The sequence below is a fragment of the Primulina tabacum genome, chromosome 15, assembly GCF_025594145.1.
Source record: "Primulina tabacum isolate GXHZ01 chromosome 15, ASM2559414v2, whole genome shotgun sequence".
NCBI classification, from domain to species: domain Eukaryota; kingdom Viridiplantae; phylum Streptophyta; class Magnoliopsida; order Lamiales; family Gesneriaceae; genus Primulina; species Primulina tabacum.
Window position 1 is genome coordinate 35,653,557 of NC_134564.1, and position 19,278 is coordinate 35,672,834.

A 19,278-nucleotide genomic window follows, 5' to 3' on the forward strand; every position below is an offset into this window, starting at 1 on the left:
TCCAATGACAACAAATTAAATTAAATAAATAAATAAATAAATATCCCCATCGGACATTTCACAGCATCTCCTCGGAGCTCTGCTAAAATCATCGTAGTCGCAAAAAATTTGGAAAGACAAGCGGTTAACCCTGGCCACTAGAAGACTCCTTTGCTCGCAACCCCACTCAATCTTTGAATTCCTTCAATTATCTCTCTGTTTCTTCCGCTATGATACTTCTATTCAATATCAGGTTCAGAACCCATCGTGCGTTCATGATATTGTTTTCTATTTTCTTCATTTCTGGTGTGTACACTCGGGAAGCACAAGCCTATAAAGCAATCTTTCGTCCTAAAGATTTGTTGCCGCTGCTTCCCAGACAAGTTTCTTGGCCTATTCTGAAGTCTCTAAATAACGCGGCGGACCTTATGCCGTCTTTCATCGGAGCTGCCACTGCTGGTAACACTCCCCAATTACAGTGGAAAGGTGCTTGCTTTTACAATAACACTGCTTGGTTGGAGTTTAACAACAAAAGTGAGAGTAAATTTGGGGGCGGTACTCTTCATATTAAGGTGATTGGATGCAGCTTTCTTGTTTTCTATCGATCGATTTCGAGGTAGTTGGGATTATTGGAGGGGATTTTTTTAGGTTTGGGCTTTTGGGGTTGCTTATTTTATATATGTTTCGGGTTTTTTTATGTGATAGCTTTGAATTATCATTATAGTAGATTCTTTTTTTGAGAGGTCTTAGAGAGTTTCTCGATGGACTTTCATATTGGAGGCTGATTTTCTTAAGTTCTTTTTGTTTGATTATTTAGTTTGATTTGTTGTTTTAATTATTGAGGAAAATTTCATTGTCTAAGTCGGGCCTTTGTAAATTATGTTTCGTTTGAAACTATTTTTGCTGAAAATCTGGAAAAGTGGCATTCGGTTATTCCTCCTACAGATTGCTTTCATGTTAACTAGGGTGACGTACAAAGTTAAAATACAAAGCCTGTTGGAACTTGCAATTGCAACTTAATGCCTTTTAAATATTGTTTCTTGATTACAGATTTAAAAAATTATTTCTTGTTTCAGGTAAGCCATGCTCATAGTTGGACATGCATGGATCTTTATGTCTTTGCAACTCCTTATCAAGTTACATGGGATTATTACATTTTATCTCGAGAACACACCCTCGAATTCAAAGAGTGGGTGTCAGAAGCTGAGTTTGAATATGTGAGTTCAACTTTATTTTAATCAGAACCATACTTCTTTGTTTTAAAGCAAGTTTTTTCATACTAAATAAGGATGAATCTCCTTAAAAATCAGGTAAAAAATAGAGGGGTATCGATCTTTCTCATGCAAGCAGGGATGTTAGGAACCCTTCGCGCTCTATGGGAAGTGTTCCCTTTGTTCACCGGATGGGGAGAGAGCTCTAATATTGCTTTTCTTAAAAAGCACATGGATGCTACTTTTGATGTACGTCCTGAACCGTGGGTTACTAACATTACTGTTGAGGATATCCAATCTGGAGATTTTCTTGTATTATCGAAAATCCGAGGTCGGTGGGGTGGTTTTGAGACATTAGAAAAGTGGGTAACTGGATCTTATGCTGGTCATTCTGCGGTCTGCCTAAGGGACTCTGATGGAAAGCTATGGGTTGCAGAATCAGGGAACGAGAATGAGAAGGTGATGACTTAACTGGTACTTGAATTTTCTAGTGTTAAGATTCTTGTGAAATCCAGGGTACTTTGTTGGTTTTGCATGATTTCGCTTAGTTCTTCAGATTTGCGTAATTTTCAGATATATTTCTCTATCTGAGCTGCAGCGAGTCATTATCTTGCTATCCATCAACCAAGTACCTAATAAGAGAGAGACATAGCCTATTGTCTCCTTGTTATGTCATTGTTGAACGCCTCTAAAATTAATTTGATGACTACATATTAATTCCTGCCGGGCTAATTTAATAGACATAACCTGCATGGAACAAATGTATCTATTGGTTCTCGAATATAAGTTATTGCTAGTTGAAACGGCTATTGGTGTAGACTCGGTGACACGTAATTTCTTTTTTGTCTTTTCAGATAATCATAAATATTGTTTTTAATTTTCATTTTTCAGGGAGAAGATGTTATCGCTATCTTACCATGGGATGAATGGTGGGAATTTGAACTCACAAAAGACGATGCCAATCCACATATAGCATTGCTTCCTTTGCTTCCAGAACTCCGGGAAAAGTTCAATGAAAGTGCTGCCTGGGAATACGCACGAAGCATGTCAGGAAGGCCTTATGGTTATCACAATTTGATATTTAGTTGGATAGACACAGTCAGTGGGAATTACCCAGAACCTTTGGATGCTCACCTGGTACTGTTTTTTCGTCCTTTGAGAGTTTTTCTTCCATCTCTCCAAATTGTCAGGTCCCAATATGTTTTAATACAAAATTAATCCTGATTGAGAGAGGTTTAAGATCTTAACAAGGTTAACAATTTTTTTAAAAATGATAGGATGAAATTTATAAAAATGGAAAGAAAAAGAGGAAGACAGCCATCATGAACAGATCATACCATTGTACTGAATAATGTCTTACGATCAGTGATTCTATCTATACCTGCAGATACTGCATCACCCTTTGGATTGCTGAGATGTTTTGCTTCTTTATTTTATTTTTAAAGGCCCCTAGAAATGTGAACTTATATTTTTGCTTCTTCTTTTCCTTACTTCTTGAACTGTTTATTATCCACAGGTGGCTTCTTGTATGACTGTTTGGACTCAGATGCAACCTTCATATGCCGCTAACTTGTGGATTGAAGCATTGAACAAACGTCTTGGAACTGAGGTTTCATTATTATACACATTTTATTTATCTAATATGTAATGCATTTCGAAGGACCTATATAACTTGATCTGGGCGGATTGAAGAAAATTCTTGGAAATAGTTGCATTGCTACCGGATAAGATTCAATTGGATACTAAAGATAGTATACATTCGTCCTTGCAGAACTCTTCTCTTTCTGATATTCTTGTCGAAGTTGAGAAGCGTGGATCATCTTTTGGTGAATTGTTGGCCGTTCCGGAACAAGATGATTGGGTTTATGAAGATGGTAAGTCAACATCATGTGTCGCTTTTGTCTTCGAATTATACAAGGCGGCGGGGCTCTTTGGCAACCTTTCAAGCTCTATTCAAGTCACTGAGTTCACTGTAAGTAAAGATTCTAAAGTATTTTGCGTTCTAGTTTATTGTTGTTTTCTGTTAATTTCTTCATAATAATCGATAATTCTCCAATCTTTATGTATGATAAGTTCAGCAAACAATACAATTGACTTTCTGTCACTGCAGATAAAAGATGCTTACTCTCTCAAGTTTTTTGAAAATAATTCGAGCCGTTTACCTAAATGGTGTAACGATGGGGACACGGTAAAATCCCCCTACTGTCAAATTCGAGGAAAATATCGAATGGAATTACCGGGATACAACACCGTGAAACCTTACCCTCACATGAATGAAAAGTGCCCTTCGATGCCTAAAGATTATTACAGACCAGATGGCTGCTGATAGGCATTGTTACCTTTTCATCTCACGTTATATCGTCTATAGCACTGATATACTGGTTTTAGGTTGTAAACCTTTTTATGTGTATCATTGTATGCATCTTGTATATTTGGATAAATAACGTGTAATATTGAAAAATATTAAATGCAGATTCAATCATCTTTACTCGAGTAAAATAGAATTGCGCATTCAATACAGTTGGAGATGAGTTACTTTAAATGGACAATTTTGTTTACAACTCAAAAGTAGCATGTTTTCTATCTGTAAATGTCTTGTTGAAACTATAAGGTAATAAATTCTCGATGCCATTACTACTCCTTAGGTGGGAAACGGTTCCCACCAGTTGCAATCTTGTAAAGATAAAATCCAGTCATGACGAAGCTGCAAAAAAGACATGGTCGACAAGTATATGTACCCTGAAAGAAGTTTTAAAGCAAGAAACTATACAATTCCAAAGGAAAAGGAAACCAGAAAAGTTGGGCATTCCCCTTAATGATTGAATAAATAGACGACGAATTAATTCGAGAAACATTAAATCTAGTGAAACATTTGAAAGTTAAAGCAAGTTTATGCGACAGGCGCCAAGAAATACCATGAATCAAGTCGGTCTTTGTTTAAGGAAACCAGATGCATGGGTACACTAAAATCTTCAGAGTTACCTGAGACCAGCAACAATACCAGCAGGCATTATCTTGGAAGTTTGCAAGTATCGCTGTCCCATGACCCATGTTAGTACGGCAGCAATAGCTGTTCAAGGCGATCTCGAATCAAATAAAGTTATAACATAACTCGCAATCGGAAGCGTGGCAACACATGATGTTCACAAAAATGGCGGCGCCAACAAGAATAATAGAAGAACAGTAGGATGGTGGCATAACCAATCAATAGAAATTACAGGGTATTCTAATTGAACAGTGATGCATGTTTGATGGAAGAGAGATGTTTTGAGCGCATAGTTCAATTACATGGTGAAGTTTGGCATTGGAAAAGGTTTCGTATATCTAAATAAGTTCCGACTCTTTGCAAGAACATTGATATGAAATCAGTGGTTGAATTTTTTCAGAAATTGGAAGATCTATTGGTGCTTGCTACATTGCCAAAACAAAACATCTTGATCAAAGTACCATTTGAATCTCAACAAGAGATCGGATGATAAATCCGTTCTTTTCTACAACACTAGTGGATTTGAAGTAACAACTACTAATTTGCAAAACCATTTTTTGATGAGTTCAATCATTGCATCAAATATTTATTTTCTAGATAGATGGTTATCCACAAGCTAATTGCTAGGTGCTAGCTGCCAGTAGTTCCTCAAACGTCGCACGCATCACAGTGACTTCAAAGACTCACAACTCCTCATCCCACTGGTAAGGGCACAAGGCTAAATGGAAGTAAGAAATTCAGTCACCAAGCAACATCACAACAGAACAATGAGCCCGAATCCCATAAATTCGATAGAAACTAATTGCAACGCAGTGGCAAAATTACTACCAAGGCAAAAAAATTCCCGAACATAAAATATTGTCAATGTAATTGGGCAATGAGAGATATTTGAATAGTTTAATCTCTACTATCTAGTAATTGTTTCTAACCGAAGATACATTCACAACATAAAGAAAGATACTTCGTTCATTGTAATTTGCAGAGGATACAAGCTACCATAAATCTAAACACGGTTGTAAAATAACATTAATTTCTATATGTGTGTACAATGACTATCAAACGAACAGTAAATCCGTAGAAGAAACCGAAGCATACCCGTTTCAAGAATCAAGGCAAAGTAAGAATTTTTGCGCTTATGGAATGCTTGGAGACTGAGGTAACCAGCGAGAACAAGAAACATCCCAGTCCCGCAGCCCCCAGTCAGCGACGCTACACTGCCCTTTTTTCCATATCCTATAACGCCACCACACACCAGAAGCAGACCATATGGGATCGTGAAACAAAAGTCATGCATTTCCGAATCTGGATCTTTGGAGAATACCGCAGTTAATATGAAACGAAAAAGAAGACTGGTGTAATAATTGTGATGAATTTTGGGGTGGCTGGTCAAACTTCCTGTGGGTAATTTTGTATATAACCAATGTAAACGTGAGCACCACACACCACTCACATAGTTTAATGTGAATAATAAATAATAAGAAATAATATTTTTAATTTAAATAATATTCGAGTCAAATATTATATAAAACAATTATTACTCAGTCTTGTCTTTTGTACTAAACAATATCTCAGTTTAAGGTGTAATTTTGATGAAAAAATATACTAATTTGGATACTAAAAAAATTAATGGAAATAGTTACCATAGATAATTATTTTATCTATAATCATATTTGTGTACGAATAATTTATTTGCAGAGAGATTTATTTAAATCATTTCGTATGGCTATTACATCAATTTTGGTTCAAATTTTTGTTTGGAAAAAAGAAATGCTCAAAAAATAACAGCAACTCACTTTTTAATTTTTATCCAGCATCTACACTTTTCGTATCGAAGAAGCAAGTCGCATACGATACTCGAAATAGGAAAATTTAAAAAAATGCCCGTATGTACTAACAAGCATCGAAGAAATATTTGTGCTACGATTAAATCTCGAACAAATCAATTTGGCAACTTTAGATTTATACTTCCATCACGGCCATCAATTTAAAATTTCTGTTACAAGATTTGCCCTCCCCAAAGAATAATATAATTACCTTTTTTTGGTTGTTGAGATTAAAGAGAGAACAAGATCTACATCTATAAATATAATTGGCTCTGCACTGGATTCTTATGAGCCAATGATGCCATTTTTTCCAGCTGGATAAATAAAATGCAGCAACGAACGAGGACATAATCTGATATAAGAAGGGTTTAGGAATGCATTGAACTCAACAACTTGAGAGCCAATTCCTCTTGCTCTGCAAGAGTAATGGAGTCGGTACTTGTGCTAGTATTTGCTTTACCTTTCCAAATCTCACCATCGTCGCTATCATGGAAATAGATCTTCGACTTTTTATTGACTCTTACAGTGGCTGCGCCTTTGTCTGAACCAGAGAGATCATCCTCATCCTCATCCTCACCCTCACCATTCTCATCTCTTCGCCTCTTCAACTTCATCTTTTGTTTGATGCGCTTTTCTCTTAACCGTTGGTGGTACAAAGCTTTGTCTTCCTTGTCCACCTCATTCATCATCTCCCTCTGCTTGGTGTATCTTTGATTTACTGAAAGATATGATGAGCAAAACGGTAACTCATCAATCATTTCTTCTGATTCAGTGGCAGTTCAGATTGAATTACACACTAACAATAAGAAGATGGTTTGCACAAGGGTATTGATAAAAGCTACCGTTTCAATATTTTATCAATTTCTTAACTAGGCCAACCACTTAAGGCGCATCACTGAAGCTTTTATCATTTGAAGATGACCAGTGTTTAACTTAAAGCACAATGGAGAAGGATATACAATTGCCAAGACCGACTAGTTTGGTACTAATGTAAGTCCTATAATTACGATGACAGTTCGAAATAGGAAAACCAGGCTGGAGAAGGCCTCAAGTGCACATGAGCTTAATTTCTACTTGTAAGTTTCAACAATTGTACGGGAAATAACTACAACTGCTAGCTTTTGATGATAGAATTGTAGGGCAAATCCAAAGCATTAAAGTTTACCCATGTCCTTGTCCAGCTTATTGGAATCAGACCGAGTCTGGGTATTGGCTAGTTTTGTAGGAGAAGTTGAAGTGTCACTATCACTATCATCATCAAATACAACCCGTCTGCCTGCCGGTCTATCCACATTGATCTTTAGCTTTTTGTTCTTTAAAATCCTAGTTACAGGCCTACAAAAACAAACAGCTTAGATTAAAAACAAAAAAAACAAACAAACAAGAAGATAACGAGATCGTCCGAAAATGGCGATCATCTCAGAGTCACTGCATACAATGGGCAAGAACAAATATTGCATTATCGGTAAGGACACAGTAATTGAGCAATCATTTTGGAGGTGGTGAAATAACCGACAGTGATAATGAAGAGTCTGAAGACCCCCAACTACATCCTTTTCCCAAATAAGACAATGTAGAAAAAGACCTATCTGAAACCCAAAAATCGACAGCAAACAAAATGTATTATTTGGAGGTGGTGAAATAACCGACAGTAGTAATGAAGACCCCCAACTACCTATCACTACAAAAAACCGTTCTGGGATGCCCTTAATCATGTCTTTTCCATCATACAAGTTTGGAAAAAGAGGCGTAATGTTCAGAAATATAAATATCGAAAAGAGAAGAGTGGAAATGTACACATCATCTCTAATATCAGGAGTATTATCTTCTCCAAAATGCCGAGTGGCCATCTTCAAACTAAGGCCATTCTCCGTAAGAAATTCTGCTTCATCAGTTACACCAGTGCCTGAAGTTTCTTTTAACAGTTTGAATTGATTCTCAGCACCATTGCTTTCTGAAGCAAGGGTCGATTCTTCGTACACTTTGTTGTCCTTAACTTTTGTTTTCAGAAAACGGACCTTTGGGGTCATGGGGAGACCTAATGATGCTGAGAATTCATCTATCGGAAGTTTAGCAACATCAAAAATCTCCTTATCATGCTGCTTATGGATGGACCTCAAATACGTTATAAAGGCTCTCTGAGCCAGATATTGCAAATCAGGGTATTTGACTAATAATGCTTTTAACAATCCTGAAACAGGTTGCAACCTTTTGGTATTTGCCTGCAAGGGATCATTATTATTCATTAATATTAACACGCAATTCATCCAATGATTCAAAATGCTCAATATTACAGGTTGCAACCTTTTGGCATTTGCCTGCAAGGGATCATTATCAATTATTAATTGTTAGTATTAACATGCAATTCGTCCAATGATTAAAAATGCTCAATATTACCTGACAGTGATAAAAAAAAACCAAGCACATGTGTCATCAATAAAAAAGAAATAATGAAATACTAACAAAACTAAATAGAAAAGAATATCAGACCTTAATAAATCGAATAGGTATCTTTTTCTCTTGTAATTTTTGAAGCATGTTTGTCTCCGAGGGTGTAAGGAATAAAATTGATCTCCCACTAGAAAGGTAACGGGCAGTGCGCCCTACTCTGTGTATGTAAGAAGCAACATCTTCAGGGCAATCTACCTAGAAGTAAAAAGGCAATCAAACCAACAGTTCAAAGTTTATGTAGCATATAATGTGAAGCTTCATTTTATGTCACAATCAAAGTTGGAAACTAAATTAGGATAGAAACAGAAATCAACCTGGACAACCCAATCGACAGCTTTATTAAAATCAAGTCCTCTAGAAGCCACATCTGTAGAAAAAAGTACAGAATTCTTCTCACAGAATTGTGCATATATTCCCATTCGTCTTTCCTGCTTCATCCTTCCATGGAGACATGTCAGTGGGATTCCAGGACGAAGTTTCTTAAATGTTTCAAAAACAAACTTTACCTGTGGCATGCACCAATATCCAGATAAGTAAAGTTATCAAGAACAATAATTTCATTTAAAAAAAGGAAAAACAAAGAAAAATGGAAAATATGCACTTATCACACAGTGTGGGCCTGTTCGGCTGTGCTCACATCGTTGATACTAAATTACATGATTCAGGAACCCAAAGTACATAAACAGTAAAGAGGACTTTGAGCGACCACAAACGCAAAAACAATGTAGAGATACAAACATTCCTTGTGTCAGTCATATAAGACCTAATAAGAAACTGTAATGTGGAATTGCATAAAGAAACCTTTGATTTACAGGAAAATCATAAAAACAATTGTGAAGATACAGTGGGACAATTTAGTAGATGAGACATCTTGATCCATGCTAGCTCTTGTCAGTCAACGCAACATTACCTGCTTACAACTTGAAAGAAAGACCAGTATCCTTGAACTGAGATGTGCCTTTAGAAAACTCCATAACATGTCAAGCTTTTGGTCAAGAGGAACAACCATAGCTGTCTGCAGTAATCGATTAGGTGTAGCAGTTTCAGACTCCTCATGCACGCTAAGGTACTCTGGATCTTTCAGACTGAGTCTTGCAAGATCTTGAACAGACTTTGTCTGTGTTGCAGAGAATAATAATGTTTGCCTCTTTTTTGGTAGTTGAGATATTATAGCATTTATTTCTTTCTTAAAACCAACATCAAGAATACGATCTGCTTCATCAAGAACTAACACCTGTTTCCAAGCCAGAAATCTAAACTCAAGTCAATTACTGTCTTGTTATCACATCTAAGAGCAGTTACACAGGCGAGAAAAGTAAAACACAGAGTGAATAAGGCAATCAGCCTGCAGAATCTGGAGATATAGCACATCTAGGAACCTAGTGTGAGGGTTTGTTGGACGTTCAACTAAAAGATACTGCATTAGTTTTAGTGGCCACTTTATTGTCAACATACCTCACTAAAGTGTAAATGACACTGTTCACGACAAATAAAAGTCAAGTGGTTACACAAATCATAAGCATGATAAATTATATAAAAGTATGACCGTAATTCTCCATGCTAAGAAGCTTGACCTACAATGCTCAGGATGAAAGCAAATGCACAAGCAACATATGAGCAATCAAATAAATAAATAAAATATTAAAGAAGAATGCTATTAATGGCACACAAGAGTGGGCAAGGGCAACTGCAAGAAAAAATTGAGGATGGCAATAGGAGCATGATCAAGTTACTACATGACAATTAATCGTATGTAAGAAATAATTCGTCTCATTCTACTTCATAAACACTTATCACAGAGAAACACAATCCAGGAGGCCAAAAACATGATTAACCTATTAACAAATCACTATTCTATGCATAAAATATGTAGCAATTATTAGCCAAGAAGGACTAAAGTACACAAATGATGATCGTTTCTTATATAAAAAAGAAGTACACAAATGATGAAGCAAAATTGTCAAAACGAGACCTGAAGTTGTGAACAGTCAAAATTTGGGGTTTCATCCATGTGCTGAAGTAGTCGACCAGGAGTACAGACCAAAATGTTCAGCTCATTTACACGCTCTTTCTCGGTAGCAACATCCTTGCGACCACCAATTAGAAGTCCAGCACTGAAGCCGTGGTGCCTCCCCACAGATTTTAATACTTCAAAAAGCTGACCGGCTAATTCTCTAGTGGGAGACATGATAATGCATCCAACCCCGTCCTCTGCACCCCATCTAGCTCTGTATAACTTCTCTAAAACCTGCATAACAAGAACACATTGTGATCAAGAATCTACTTCATATAACACAGGAGGCATTAATGAGACAAATGGGAAAAGTTCCCAAAACATTTCAATTAAACGATCTTTAAAAATAGGGTAAAATTATAGATCACAGAATGCAACCTGGACACAGTATCGTCCAATATATTACTAATTTTTTCCCAAATTTCATTTCCTGATCCCTGTATAGAGCTGACAAGTTTTAGCACACGACACGGCAAAAGTACAGAGCAATCAAAGATCATCTACCCAGCTACAAACCCGAAAAACTCAATTCCGAACAAAAGCATTATAACAACCATTTTGGACAAAACCATCGAAAACAAACAAAATAATCAGCAATATTATCTGAACCTCACCGGGATAACAAAAGCCAAAGTCTTTCCAGACCCCGTTTTAGCAGCTCCAAGGATGTCACGGCCGCATAGCGAGTGTGGGAGTGAAGCCCTCTGAATGTCAGTCATTTTCGAATACGTGGCTTGCGTCAATCCATCTTTGGTTTTCTTCGATAGAGGCAGTTGGGTGAATTTCTCAGCCCCGGAATATGGAGAAAAGGAACTGTCAGGGAGCCTCCCAATTTGACCTTTTTCCGGTGGATGAGACTGGGAGAGCGGATTGGTACCGGAGTCAGGCTTCCCCGAATCGATCCATGAATTGAGTAGCTCGATTTCATTAACCTCGGATAACCGATTCTGCAATTTGAACTTCTTGGTTTTGGGTCCTCTCATTATTTCGACAATTGGTTTGCCTGTGGAGCGAATCCGAGCATTAGGGTTTTGCAGTGAGGTTTATCAAAATTGTACGTATAATAAAAATAATAATAATACGGCTGCAAATTCATACCACCAGGATATGTACAACTAATTAATTTTAAAATCGAACAAAATTGTTTTTTATGGATATTTGAATTTACAAAATACCCACGGCTCATGATTAGGAAGGAAAAAACACATCCACCCAATACAGTAAATACACAATCAATTGGGGATAGGCTTTGGATTTGTCTTTCAATTTGAAGCTTTAAATTCAACTGTTTCTTAACATATTTCTCTTTATAAATATGTTAAATTTAAAAAAATTATGGATAATATTGAATTGATAAAATAAATAAAATAAATAAGAAAATTTAGAAAGATCTCATGTGAAATTTAAGACATCGTTTGGGTTAATCTATGGACGGCAATCTTTCAATGATGTTTCCTTTAAAGTCACGAAGTAGTATATTTATCAGAATACAAAACAGCAAAACTTTAGTACACCAAAGAACACAAGGGAGCAAATTAACTGATGAAAGATCAACAAAGGTCGCGAGTAAAAAGGATCAGCATCAAACTTATGTCAGAGGACGATTTTGATTCAATGTAGATGTAAAGGCATCATTACTTCATCATTATCAAATCCTTTCTGGCCTCGAAAATCATCTATCCTTCTTGTAGATCCTCGAGTCACGATGAAATGCTTCAGCATTCTTGAGGTTGAAATATGTAGAAGTTGATGAATCAATAACAAAAGGCATGTGCCGAGTATTCCCATCAAGGGATGCTTGCTTCATTTTTAGGATCAGTTTCCGCACTCCTGGTTGCATGAAATTCAACTTGGGATGCAAAACTCAGTTGTTCAGCAATTTGCATCGGGCTATCTTTTATATTTTCATGCACAGCCTACAGATTGGCATCCAATTTAAGATCATCAAGGCAAATTACTAATTAAGCACAAATATTTGCAAGGTTTATGCAACATCCTACCTTTAAAAGCTCGGTCATTCTTCCAGATCCATAGGTGAACAGAGGTTTTGCAACAAAAGTTGTTTGCAGGGACTCGGTCAGGAAGGGCTCATTCGAATTTCCAGTCTCCTGGTTTGATACCATGCCTGAATTTTCTGGTGAAGATTCCCAAGCTTCTGAGTCACTCTCGACCTGACTATCTGTTGATTGTGATGAGTCTGGTGAAATAACATCCGTTGATTTCATCGGCTTGCCTTCCTCACCGTGTCCAGCCACAGGGATGCCTTCATTAAGTGAAGAAACATTGTCATTCTGCTCGCTTCCTTTGGGAACTTGGAGGCTCGAATTGGATTGTGTGGTCACAAAAATCTGACTAGCTAGAATAGATTGATCTGGAGGTAACATAGCTGACGATTCAACCACACGATCATCTTTGTTTCCAAAAGCCATCACGTGAGGAGCCCGGGATGTAACTGATGGCATTTGATTGGAACCTGAAAACCCATTTGAACGGTTAACAGGTTGAAGGATAACAGGAACCACGGTGCCTCTTGCACCCACAGGGGGAATAGGAGGAGCTGTTACTGGTGAGGGATACTTTAATTTTGAAGGCAACAGACCAGTTGTTTGGATGGAAAGTTTCTGGCTTCGTGACCAACTTTGGTGCTCATGTGGGAGACGGATATCGTTTCTTTTGATCATTTGGAGATGTGGAGCTACATCAGTTTCAGCAGTGATAGGAGCATAATGCCCTGGCTTAAAAACCACACCCCTAAAATTTGTGTTTGAGTTGCCTATTCTGAGAGTGAGCAAATAACCAGTATCAAATGTGGCCTCAACAACACCAGTCACAGCCTGGCCAACCATACTATCAGCATTTGTTTTATAATCTCTCCGAGGATGGTATTCTTGCTTGACTTCAAAACCAGGAGGTGCATGAGCAGCTCGAGCATGCTTAAGACTTGTATCTTTACGTGGACGACCTCGTCGCTTCTTTACTTGATGGGCAAATGGGACAACAGAGCCCTCACCTTGATTAACTTGATTCATTTTGAGAAATTACAGAGAAGTGTAACTTACTTTTTAGCTAAAATATAGTACTCAGCAATCCCTGAGAGTCAAAAAATAGTAAATTAAGACGATGCAATGGGCCATGGTGAATATTCAGAAAAATATTTGGCAAAGATAATAGAGAAAATCGGAAGTCATCTTAAGTTTTACCTATAGTGACATAGACACACAAACATGTAATAAATCAGCTGCCGAACGTATGACAACTAATTTGCTTCCTATGAAAGGAATATAATATTTTCAAAGATACTAGTGCTACTTTTTTATAACGATGTAAATAGAATAGGCTGATATTGAGTTACACAAGTTAACAAACAATATTTCACCACATTCACCCAATACGTGATGATGCTGATAACCTACTTGAGTCTTTTCTTTTGAAACCACAACCTGCTCTAATCTTGATATGCATGTCATCCTAATAGGTACCCTTTATTTCAGGCAATAACTGATTTACTCCTAAAAATTAAGTGATACTTGAGTGAAACAAGTTTGCACAAGGCGACTATAACATAGCACAACGATACCATGTTGAGGACGGATATTTGCTAAAGCTAATTCACTGTCTGGATCAGTCGATTGGAAAAAATAAGTAGCAATCAACAATTAACCTTATTTAGCATCGTACTCTTTATCAAGATCAAGGAAATAATAAAATAAAGGGAAATGCAAAAGAGAGTAAAAAAGGAAAAATCAACAGAACAAATAAAGACAGGCACGACCTGCCCTTCTCAGTTTTTGAAAAAATTATCATTAAAAATATGCTTTGAGACCTTTCTTAAAAGAACGGAACCCTAGCTTCTTTAATCCATAGTTTCTATGGTTACTTCTTAAACAATGAAGTCTTCTCTCTGTGACCTTTCCTTTTACATTTGAAAATACGGTCAAACAAAGGTCCTTCTTTAAAATTTCCCCTTTATGATCATCGGATGTAGAATCATACAACCTCAATCAAGCTTCAAAAAGCAGGTTAAGCTACCTGACTAGCCTAAGCGTGTAAACAAGATGGATGCCCCTTCATTAACTTTGGGGACCGTATCTCAATTCCCGATATTACACTTACATTTTTCCGACGTGTTGATTCTTTTTCGTCAGTCCTCCACTACATTGCGGTATATGCAGCTAAAACCTCGAACAATCACTACAAAACACACCGCTTTGGCGGATAGAAATTCAACAAAACTAGCAGTACAGCAATGATAGAAGTAAAAACAACAAACAGGACAAATGATGGGACTGCGGTTTTTTTTTTTTTTTTTAGCAACAGATTTTCGAATCCTTTGCTGAGAAGATTAATAAACCATAAATTATCGCATCAAATATAATACTCAAAAAGCTCACGAACACCATGCAACAAAAAGAACCCAATAAATTTCAACCTTCGTTTGACCAAAATCAACAGAAACTGCACCAGAAAATAGGTCCCAGTCTAAACAAGATAAATGCACGCAACACAAGCAACATAGATTTACACATGTTAGTGGAATCAAGAGAAATGGGCACCTTAGATAAGAGGGTCCCGGATGAATTAAACTTTATACTAAAGATAATACATAGCTGCCGAAAATACAAGGGTAGGTTCGTATCATATAGAAAGTGGGTTGTTTCAAGAATTGGGGCTTAGGTTAAGGTGAATACTAGTAATTCATCCCGAATCCCGAATCCCGAATCCCGTACACTCGATTTTAAAATTTTAGTGAGCTGATTATTAATTTAGTTTTATATCTATATAATATATATATACAGGTTTTTTAAAAAAAATAATAATTTCTTGTTACATAAATGATACAACAATTTAGACGGTTGGTATACTTAAAAACGTTCTAAATTTCATTAGACGTTAATCGGATAACGCTTAGATGGCCCAGAGGAGAACCAAGCATTGCTAGGAGAATTCCACATTATCAAGTATCAATAGGCGAGAGCCTCTCCTCTTGACTCGAAACTGTTTTCATTGTTAGGACAAGCTAGCTAACAGAGACATTGATTTTATTATTATTATTATTATTGAGCTTTTAAATCTCAAAACCCAAAAGAAAAAAATATTGAAAAGATTGTGGAACCTAAACTGACGTTGTGGGGCCTTAACTCCTAATCATTATTACAACACAATCTGATTAGGGTTAATTAATTAATTACAGCGGAAAACGAGTTTAAATTTTCTTTACAGTGAGTCCAAAATATTTCTTCTATAATTTGAATACTAAAATAGTATTTCATCTCACATCATAAAACTCGCTCACACATAATCAAAACCAATCATATACAAACAACTCATATCCTCGGGACATGCCCCGCTATATAAATACATATATATATATATACTGGGAACAAAACATAAAATCTCAGCCCAAACTGTGACTCCCTCCAGAAGTACCCTCTCCGGCCTCCTGATATCCTGAAGTACCTGCCATTGTCCACAGACAAAGACAACAACAGCCCCTCTTGGGGGTGAGCAAAGCTCCGTATGGAACAATCATCATATATACCACAAGTATCTAAACAATGATATATGGTATGCAATGCATGTATGTCGTGGAGGTATCAGATCAAATGCTCATCCACTGAGCACATATCAGAATCAAAAGAATCGCTATCAAATCAATGCTCGAGCTGGCACACCGGCCTCAATCAGGGATACTCGTATGATAGCGTCGACAAAGCGCCATCAAATCCCAAATCTCAATCAATCGTCGGTGCCACAAATATCTATGTTTTAAGGGTCATGTAATACCAAACATAACATTGTGTTCACAAACCCCCAGAATCCAATCAAATCATATCAGGGTATCCAAGGATCATAGCTCAACGTGCATGTCATGTATCGATGTATACATCAAACGATGTGTGTTAACAAAACATTTATTTTATACATCGATATTCAAATCACAATGTCATGTATGCCACATAAACTCAACAAATAAGGCATATAGACATGTATTCTCATTTCAATCAATCAAACCAATTCAACATATATCATATAATACAGATACATGTCGTATGTTATCCGGTCGCAACATACCTCAATTCTTCGTTCCAGTTGATGTACCTTGAAGATATCAGTATAATAATCTATCTACATCAATAACATATTCATTTCAATCAATAACATGATCCAAAATCAATAATATAAGTTTCAAATATCTTTTGAAACTTTGAAAATTCATATCAAATCCAATTCATAACATAATTCAATTTCGACTTCAAAACTTATTTTCTTGTCGGTTATTCTACCACATATAGGAATCTCGACTTCAAATACATGCTATTTCAACACTTTCATATTTAGAGCTGCTGAAACTAGAAGAAATTTACCTCAAAAGGAAGCTCTCGACGCGAAGATTCCGAATCTATAATTTGTTTCGCCTTTGGACAACGTTTCGAAGTCGATTCGGACGGTAGAAATCAAAATCTCTCGAAGCTACTGAAGAAAGAATTAAGAAGAAATGAACGGAAATCTCATTATTATCCCCACCGCTGTCGCGCTCGGGCGGTAGAATTCTCGCGCCCGAGCGCGAGATGTTCTGCCCCCGAGTGCATTTGCACCGCGCTCGGGTGGTCAAAAACTACCGCTCGGACGCGGAACGTTCTGTCCGAGTGATAACATGTTCCACACTGGCGCTCGGGCGGTCATTTTCTACCGCTCGGGCGCCACACGTTCTGTCCAAAATATTGGTTTTGTACTTATTGGCGTCCGGCTTCTCCACTCGAGCTCTTACAACGTCAATTCATATCCAATACTTATTTTCTCTTTTTCAATGTCATGATATACCTGATATAGCATGAAAGTCAATTATAGCCTTGTTTTATGTGCCCACTTATTAATTATGGTAAGATGGTTGCTCATACCCTACTGTCTGATATCAACTTTTCTGACACGCCAAACTGTTCCTTTCGCCTTGTCAAATTCATGTGATTCTGACAGCAATAATCACAAAGATAAGGTATCACAGACTTGTGCACTCGAGTGAGATGCTATTAACGAGGTAACCCGAGTAGAGCCATCACCTGGAACTTGTCTGGAAGCTCGAGCTTCTGGCAGCCCGGAGAGACGATGTTTCAGACAGTCATTTGCCCGACTATTATTGAACCGGCTCAAAGCTTGTCAGACTCCACACCTCCCCCGAGGATATCATAAACGATTACTCGGTGTCTAGGGACCTAGACCGACAACAAACACTTTTCAATATGCGCCTGTGTGACTGCACAATGGGCCCCTATAACAACTACTTCGTGTTCGTCATTGCTTAATGAAAATGATTAATCCAAGTTGCTATAGAAGTCCATTGTAAGCTTATTATAAACTCATTTTAAATCTTTAATTTTTAAGATGTAAGACAAGTGTATCACATTTAACTCCAAATTTAGAACGATGCTATTTTAAACAATATCTTGTCAACAATAATCTTAAATAACATCAATTTAAATTTATATTGCAGTAAAATTCAAATAGATTTGTAAAACAAAAATTCAAATAAAAAAAAAATATATATATATATACACACACACACATATACAATCCACTCATTTTAAAACATCGTTTGCACTCTCGAACAAGTACCGCTCGCATCATTGATAAATCCACGCAGCCATTTCTCATAAAGCGCCGGATTTTATCTGTTATTTATTTTAATAAATAAATTAAAGCAAGAACATTATCTTCAATACTTCACTAGTAACTAACTATCGAATATCTATCTAGTCCCGTGTAATTAACTGCGTTACAATGCAATCTTCCCTCCTCTTCCGTTTTTTCTTAATCTCTATGAACTAACTATACACGACTCCACCTCTGCATCAGACTCCGTTGACGAACTTAAAACCTATGATTTTAGCGAACAGAGACAAGAGAGTGTGAATCGACCAAAGTAAACCTTCCGGGCAAGCTTATTCGGGTATACTCTGCAGGGAAGGGATCCACGACCGTTCAGAGAGATCACCGATGTTAATCAATCGGGATAGAACTTCCTCAGACGAGATTCCTTCGACATCCGCTTGTTTCAGCAATTGCTGCAGTTGATTCTTCGAGATTTTAACCGTCACCCGATCCGCTCCCTTTGCTTCTCCGAGAAGAGTACTCTTCTCCAGGCCCGTGCCTCTAGCACTTTCGTCCCTTCGCTGATCGGAGGTTTGTTTCCTGATGCAATTTCCCATACTGCCTAGTTGTTTGTATCACAAAGGAGGCGGGTGTTAAATATATAGGCAGGGAGAGGGTCGGTGGCTATCCTACGTGGCGGTAATTGAAAGTGGTACATTGACCACTTCAGCTCATGTCTCTCCACGTAACAGTTTCTAATTGGTTCAACTAATTTTTTTGGTGACGTCACAGTCGGTCGTTAATTTTCGTAATACTTGTTGATTTCCTATTGGATAGAGTGTAACTTGCAATGATTTGAAATGGTCGGGCTCTGAAAGAGTAGCATGGTTGCGCTCCATCTCTAATTTCCAAAATTTCTAGCTAGCATTGAATGTTATTGTGGCGAGACTGACCAAATCAGATGAAAAAGTTTTATTTGGAAAAACCAGTTGAAAATGTGTCCATTTAATCCACTTATTTTATGCATGGTGTAGGTCTAGTAAATTTAAAGTCAAATTTTATAACGCATGTTGCATTTTAACATATCGAAAGATTATCAGCTCAATTCATTTGTTTATGTGATGAGATATGTCTATCTCGTTTTAACATCTCTTTATACATAACATCTCTTTTCCCTGTATTTAATCAATTTGGCACTTACATCTTTTAATGTTATAAATTTGTACT

At 37.1% G+C, this 19,278-nt stretch overlaps 4 protein-coding genes and 1 long non-coding RNA gene across 6 annotated transcripts; 2 read left to right on the forward strand and 3 right to left on the reverse strand.

Moving 5' to 3' along the window:
- Positions 1 to 43: 43 nt before the first annotated feature.
- LOC142526554 (uncharacterized) lies at positions 44 to 3,672 on the forward strand. Its single transcript, XM_075631030.1, has 7 exons — positions 44 to 551; positions 1,056 to 1,196; positions 1,290 to 1,649; positions 2,082 to 2,327; positions 2,707 to 2,799; positions 2,962 to 3,162; positions 3,301 to 3,672. Exons 1-7 carry the CDS (start codon positions 210 to 212, stop codon positions 3,514 to 3,516), a joined length of 1,599 nt encoding a protein of 532 aa, XP_075487145.1. The 5' UTR covers positions 44 to 209; the 3' UTR covers positions 3,517 to 3,672.
- LOC142526555 (protein FATTY ACID EXPORT 5-like) lies at positions 3,660 to 5,594 on the reverse strand. Of its 2 annotated transcripts, none has more exons than XM_075631031.1 (3): positions 5,272 to 5,592; positions 4,173 to 4,260; positions 3,660 to 3,894 (listed from the first exon to the last, which is right to left on the reverse strand). In XM_075631031.1, the coding sequence occupies exons 1-3, from the start codon at positions 5,468 to 5,470 to the stop codon at positions 3,825 to 3,827; spliced, it is 357 nt and encodes a 118-aa protein (XP_075487146.1). In that variant the 5' UTR covers positions 5,471 to 5,592; the 3' UTR covers positions 3,660 to 3,824. The 2 variants fall into 2 exon arrangements, with proteins under 2 accessions (XP_075487146.1, XP_075487147.1); XM_075631032.1 differs by having other exon boundaries at positions 3,869 to 3,929; positions 5,272 to 5,594.
- A 512-nt stretch (positions 5,595 to 6,106) lies between these two features.
- LOC142526765 (DEAD-box ATP-dependent RNA helicase 32-like) lies at positions 6,107 to 11,530 on the reverse strand. The gene is made up of 8 exons (XM_075631339.1): positions 11,079 to 11,530; positions 10,423 to 10,698; positions 9,361 to 9,684; positions 8,765 to 8,956; positions 8,490 to 8,645; positions 7,797 to 8,221; positions 7,165 to 7,334; positions 6,107 to 6,717 (listed from the first exon to the last, which is right to left on the reverse strand). The coding sequence occupies exons 1-8, from the start codon at positions 11,445 to 11,447 to the stop codon at positions 6,368 to 6,370; spliced, it is 2,262 nt and encodes a 753-aa protein (XP_075487454.1). The 5' UTR covers positions 11,448 to 11,530; the 3' UTR covers positions 6,107 to 6,367.
- Positions 11,531 to 11,861: 331 nt separating this feature from the next.
- LOC142527339 (uncharacterized) lies at positions 11,862 to 13,493 on the reverse strand. Its single transcript, XM_075632113.1, has 2 exons — positions 12,465 to 13,493; positions 11,862 to 12,380 (listed from the first exon to the last, which is right to left on the reverse strand). The coding sequence occupies exons 1-2, from the start codon at positions 13,491 to 13,493 to the stop codon at positions 12,252 to 12,254; spliced, it is 1,158 nt and encodes a 385-aa protein (XP_075488228.1). The 3' UTR covers positions 11,862 to 12,251.
- On the forward strand, positions 13,401 to 14,207 carry LOC142527340 (uncharacterized). The gene is made up of 2 exons (XR_012815450.1): positions 13,401 to 13,540; positions 13,582 to 14,207. It is a non-coding gene; the product is annotated as an uncharacterized LOC142527340 (long non-coding RNA).
- The last annotated feature ends 5,071 nt before the right edge of the window (positions 14,208 to 19,278 follow it).

Bases quoted from the DNA above. Each gene is read 5' to 3' on its own strand.
- LOC142526554 (XM_075631030.1), top strand. From the start codon at position 210: ATGATACTTCTATTCAATATCAGGTTCAGAACCCATCGTGCGTTCATG. The intron at 1,197-1,289 runs GTGAGTTCAACT...CTTAAAAATCAG, and splicing joins CAGAAGCTGAGTTTGAATAT to GTAAAAAATAGAGGGGTATC. The intron at 1,650-2,081 runs GTGATGACTTAA...TTCATTTTTCAG, and splicing joins CAGGGAACGAGAATGAGAAG to GGAGAAGATGTTATCGCTAT.
- LOC142526765 (XM_075631339.1), bottom strand. From the start codon at position 11,447: ATGAGAGGACCCAAAACCAAGAAGTTCAAATTGCAGAATCGGTTATCC. The intron at 9,685-10,422 runs GTCTCGTTTTGA...GCTTGGAAACAG, and splicing joins TTGACTGTTCACAACTTCAG to GTGTTAGTTCTTGATGAAGC. The intron at 8,957-9,360 runs GTAATGTTGCGT...TGCATGCCACAG, and splicing joins TTCTTTCAAGTTGTAAGCAG to GTAAAGTTTGTTTTTGAAAC.
- LOC142526555 (XM_075631031.1), bottom strand. From the start codon at position 5,470: ATGCATGACTTTTGTTTCACGATCCCATATGGTCTGCTTCTGGTGTGT. The intron at 4,261-5,271 runs GTATGCTTCGGT...CGCCTTGAACAG, and splicing joins TGCCTTGATTCTTGAAACGG to CTATTGCTGCCGTACTAACA. The intron at 3,895-4,172 runs GTAACTCTGAAG...TCTTTTTTGCAG, and splicing joins GGTATTGTTGCTGGTCTCAG to CTTCGTCATGACTGGATTTT.
- LOC142527339 (XM_075632113.1), bottom strand. From the start codon at position 13,493: ATGAATCAAGTTAATCAAGGTGAGGGCTCTGTTGTCCCATTTGCCCAT. The intron at 12,381-12,464 runs GTAGGATGTTGC...GCCAATCTGTAG, and splicing joins GAATGACCGAGCTTTTAAAG to GCTGTGCATGAAAATATAAA.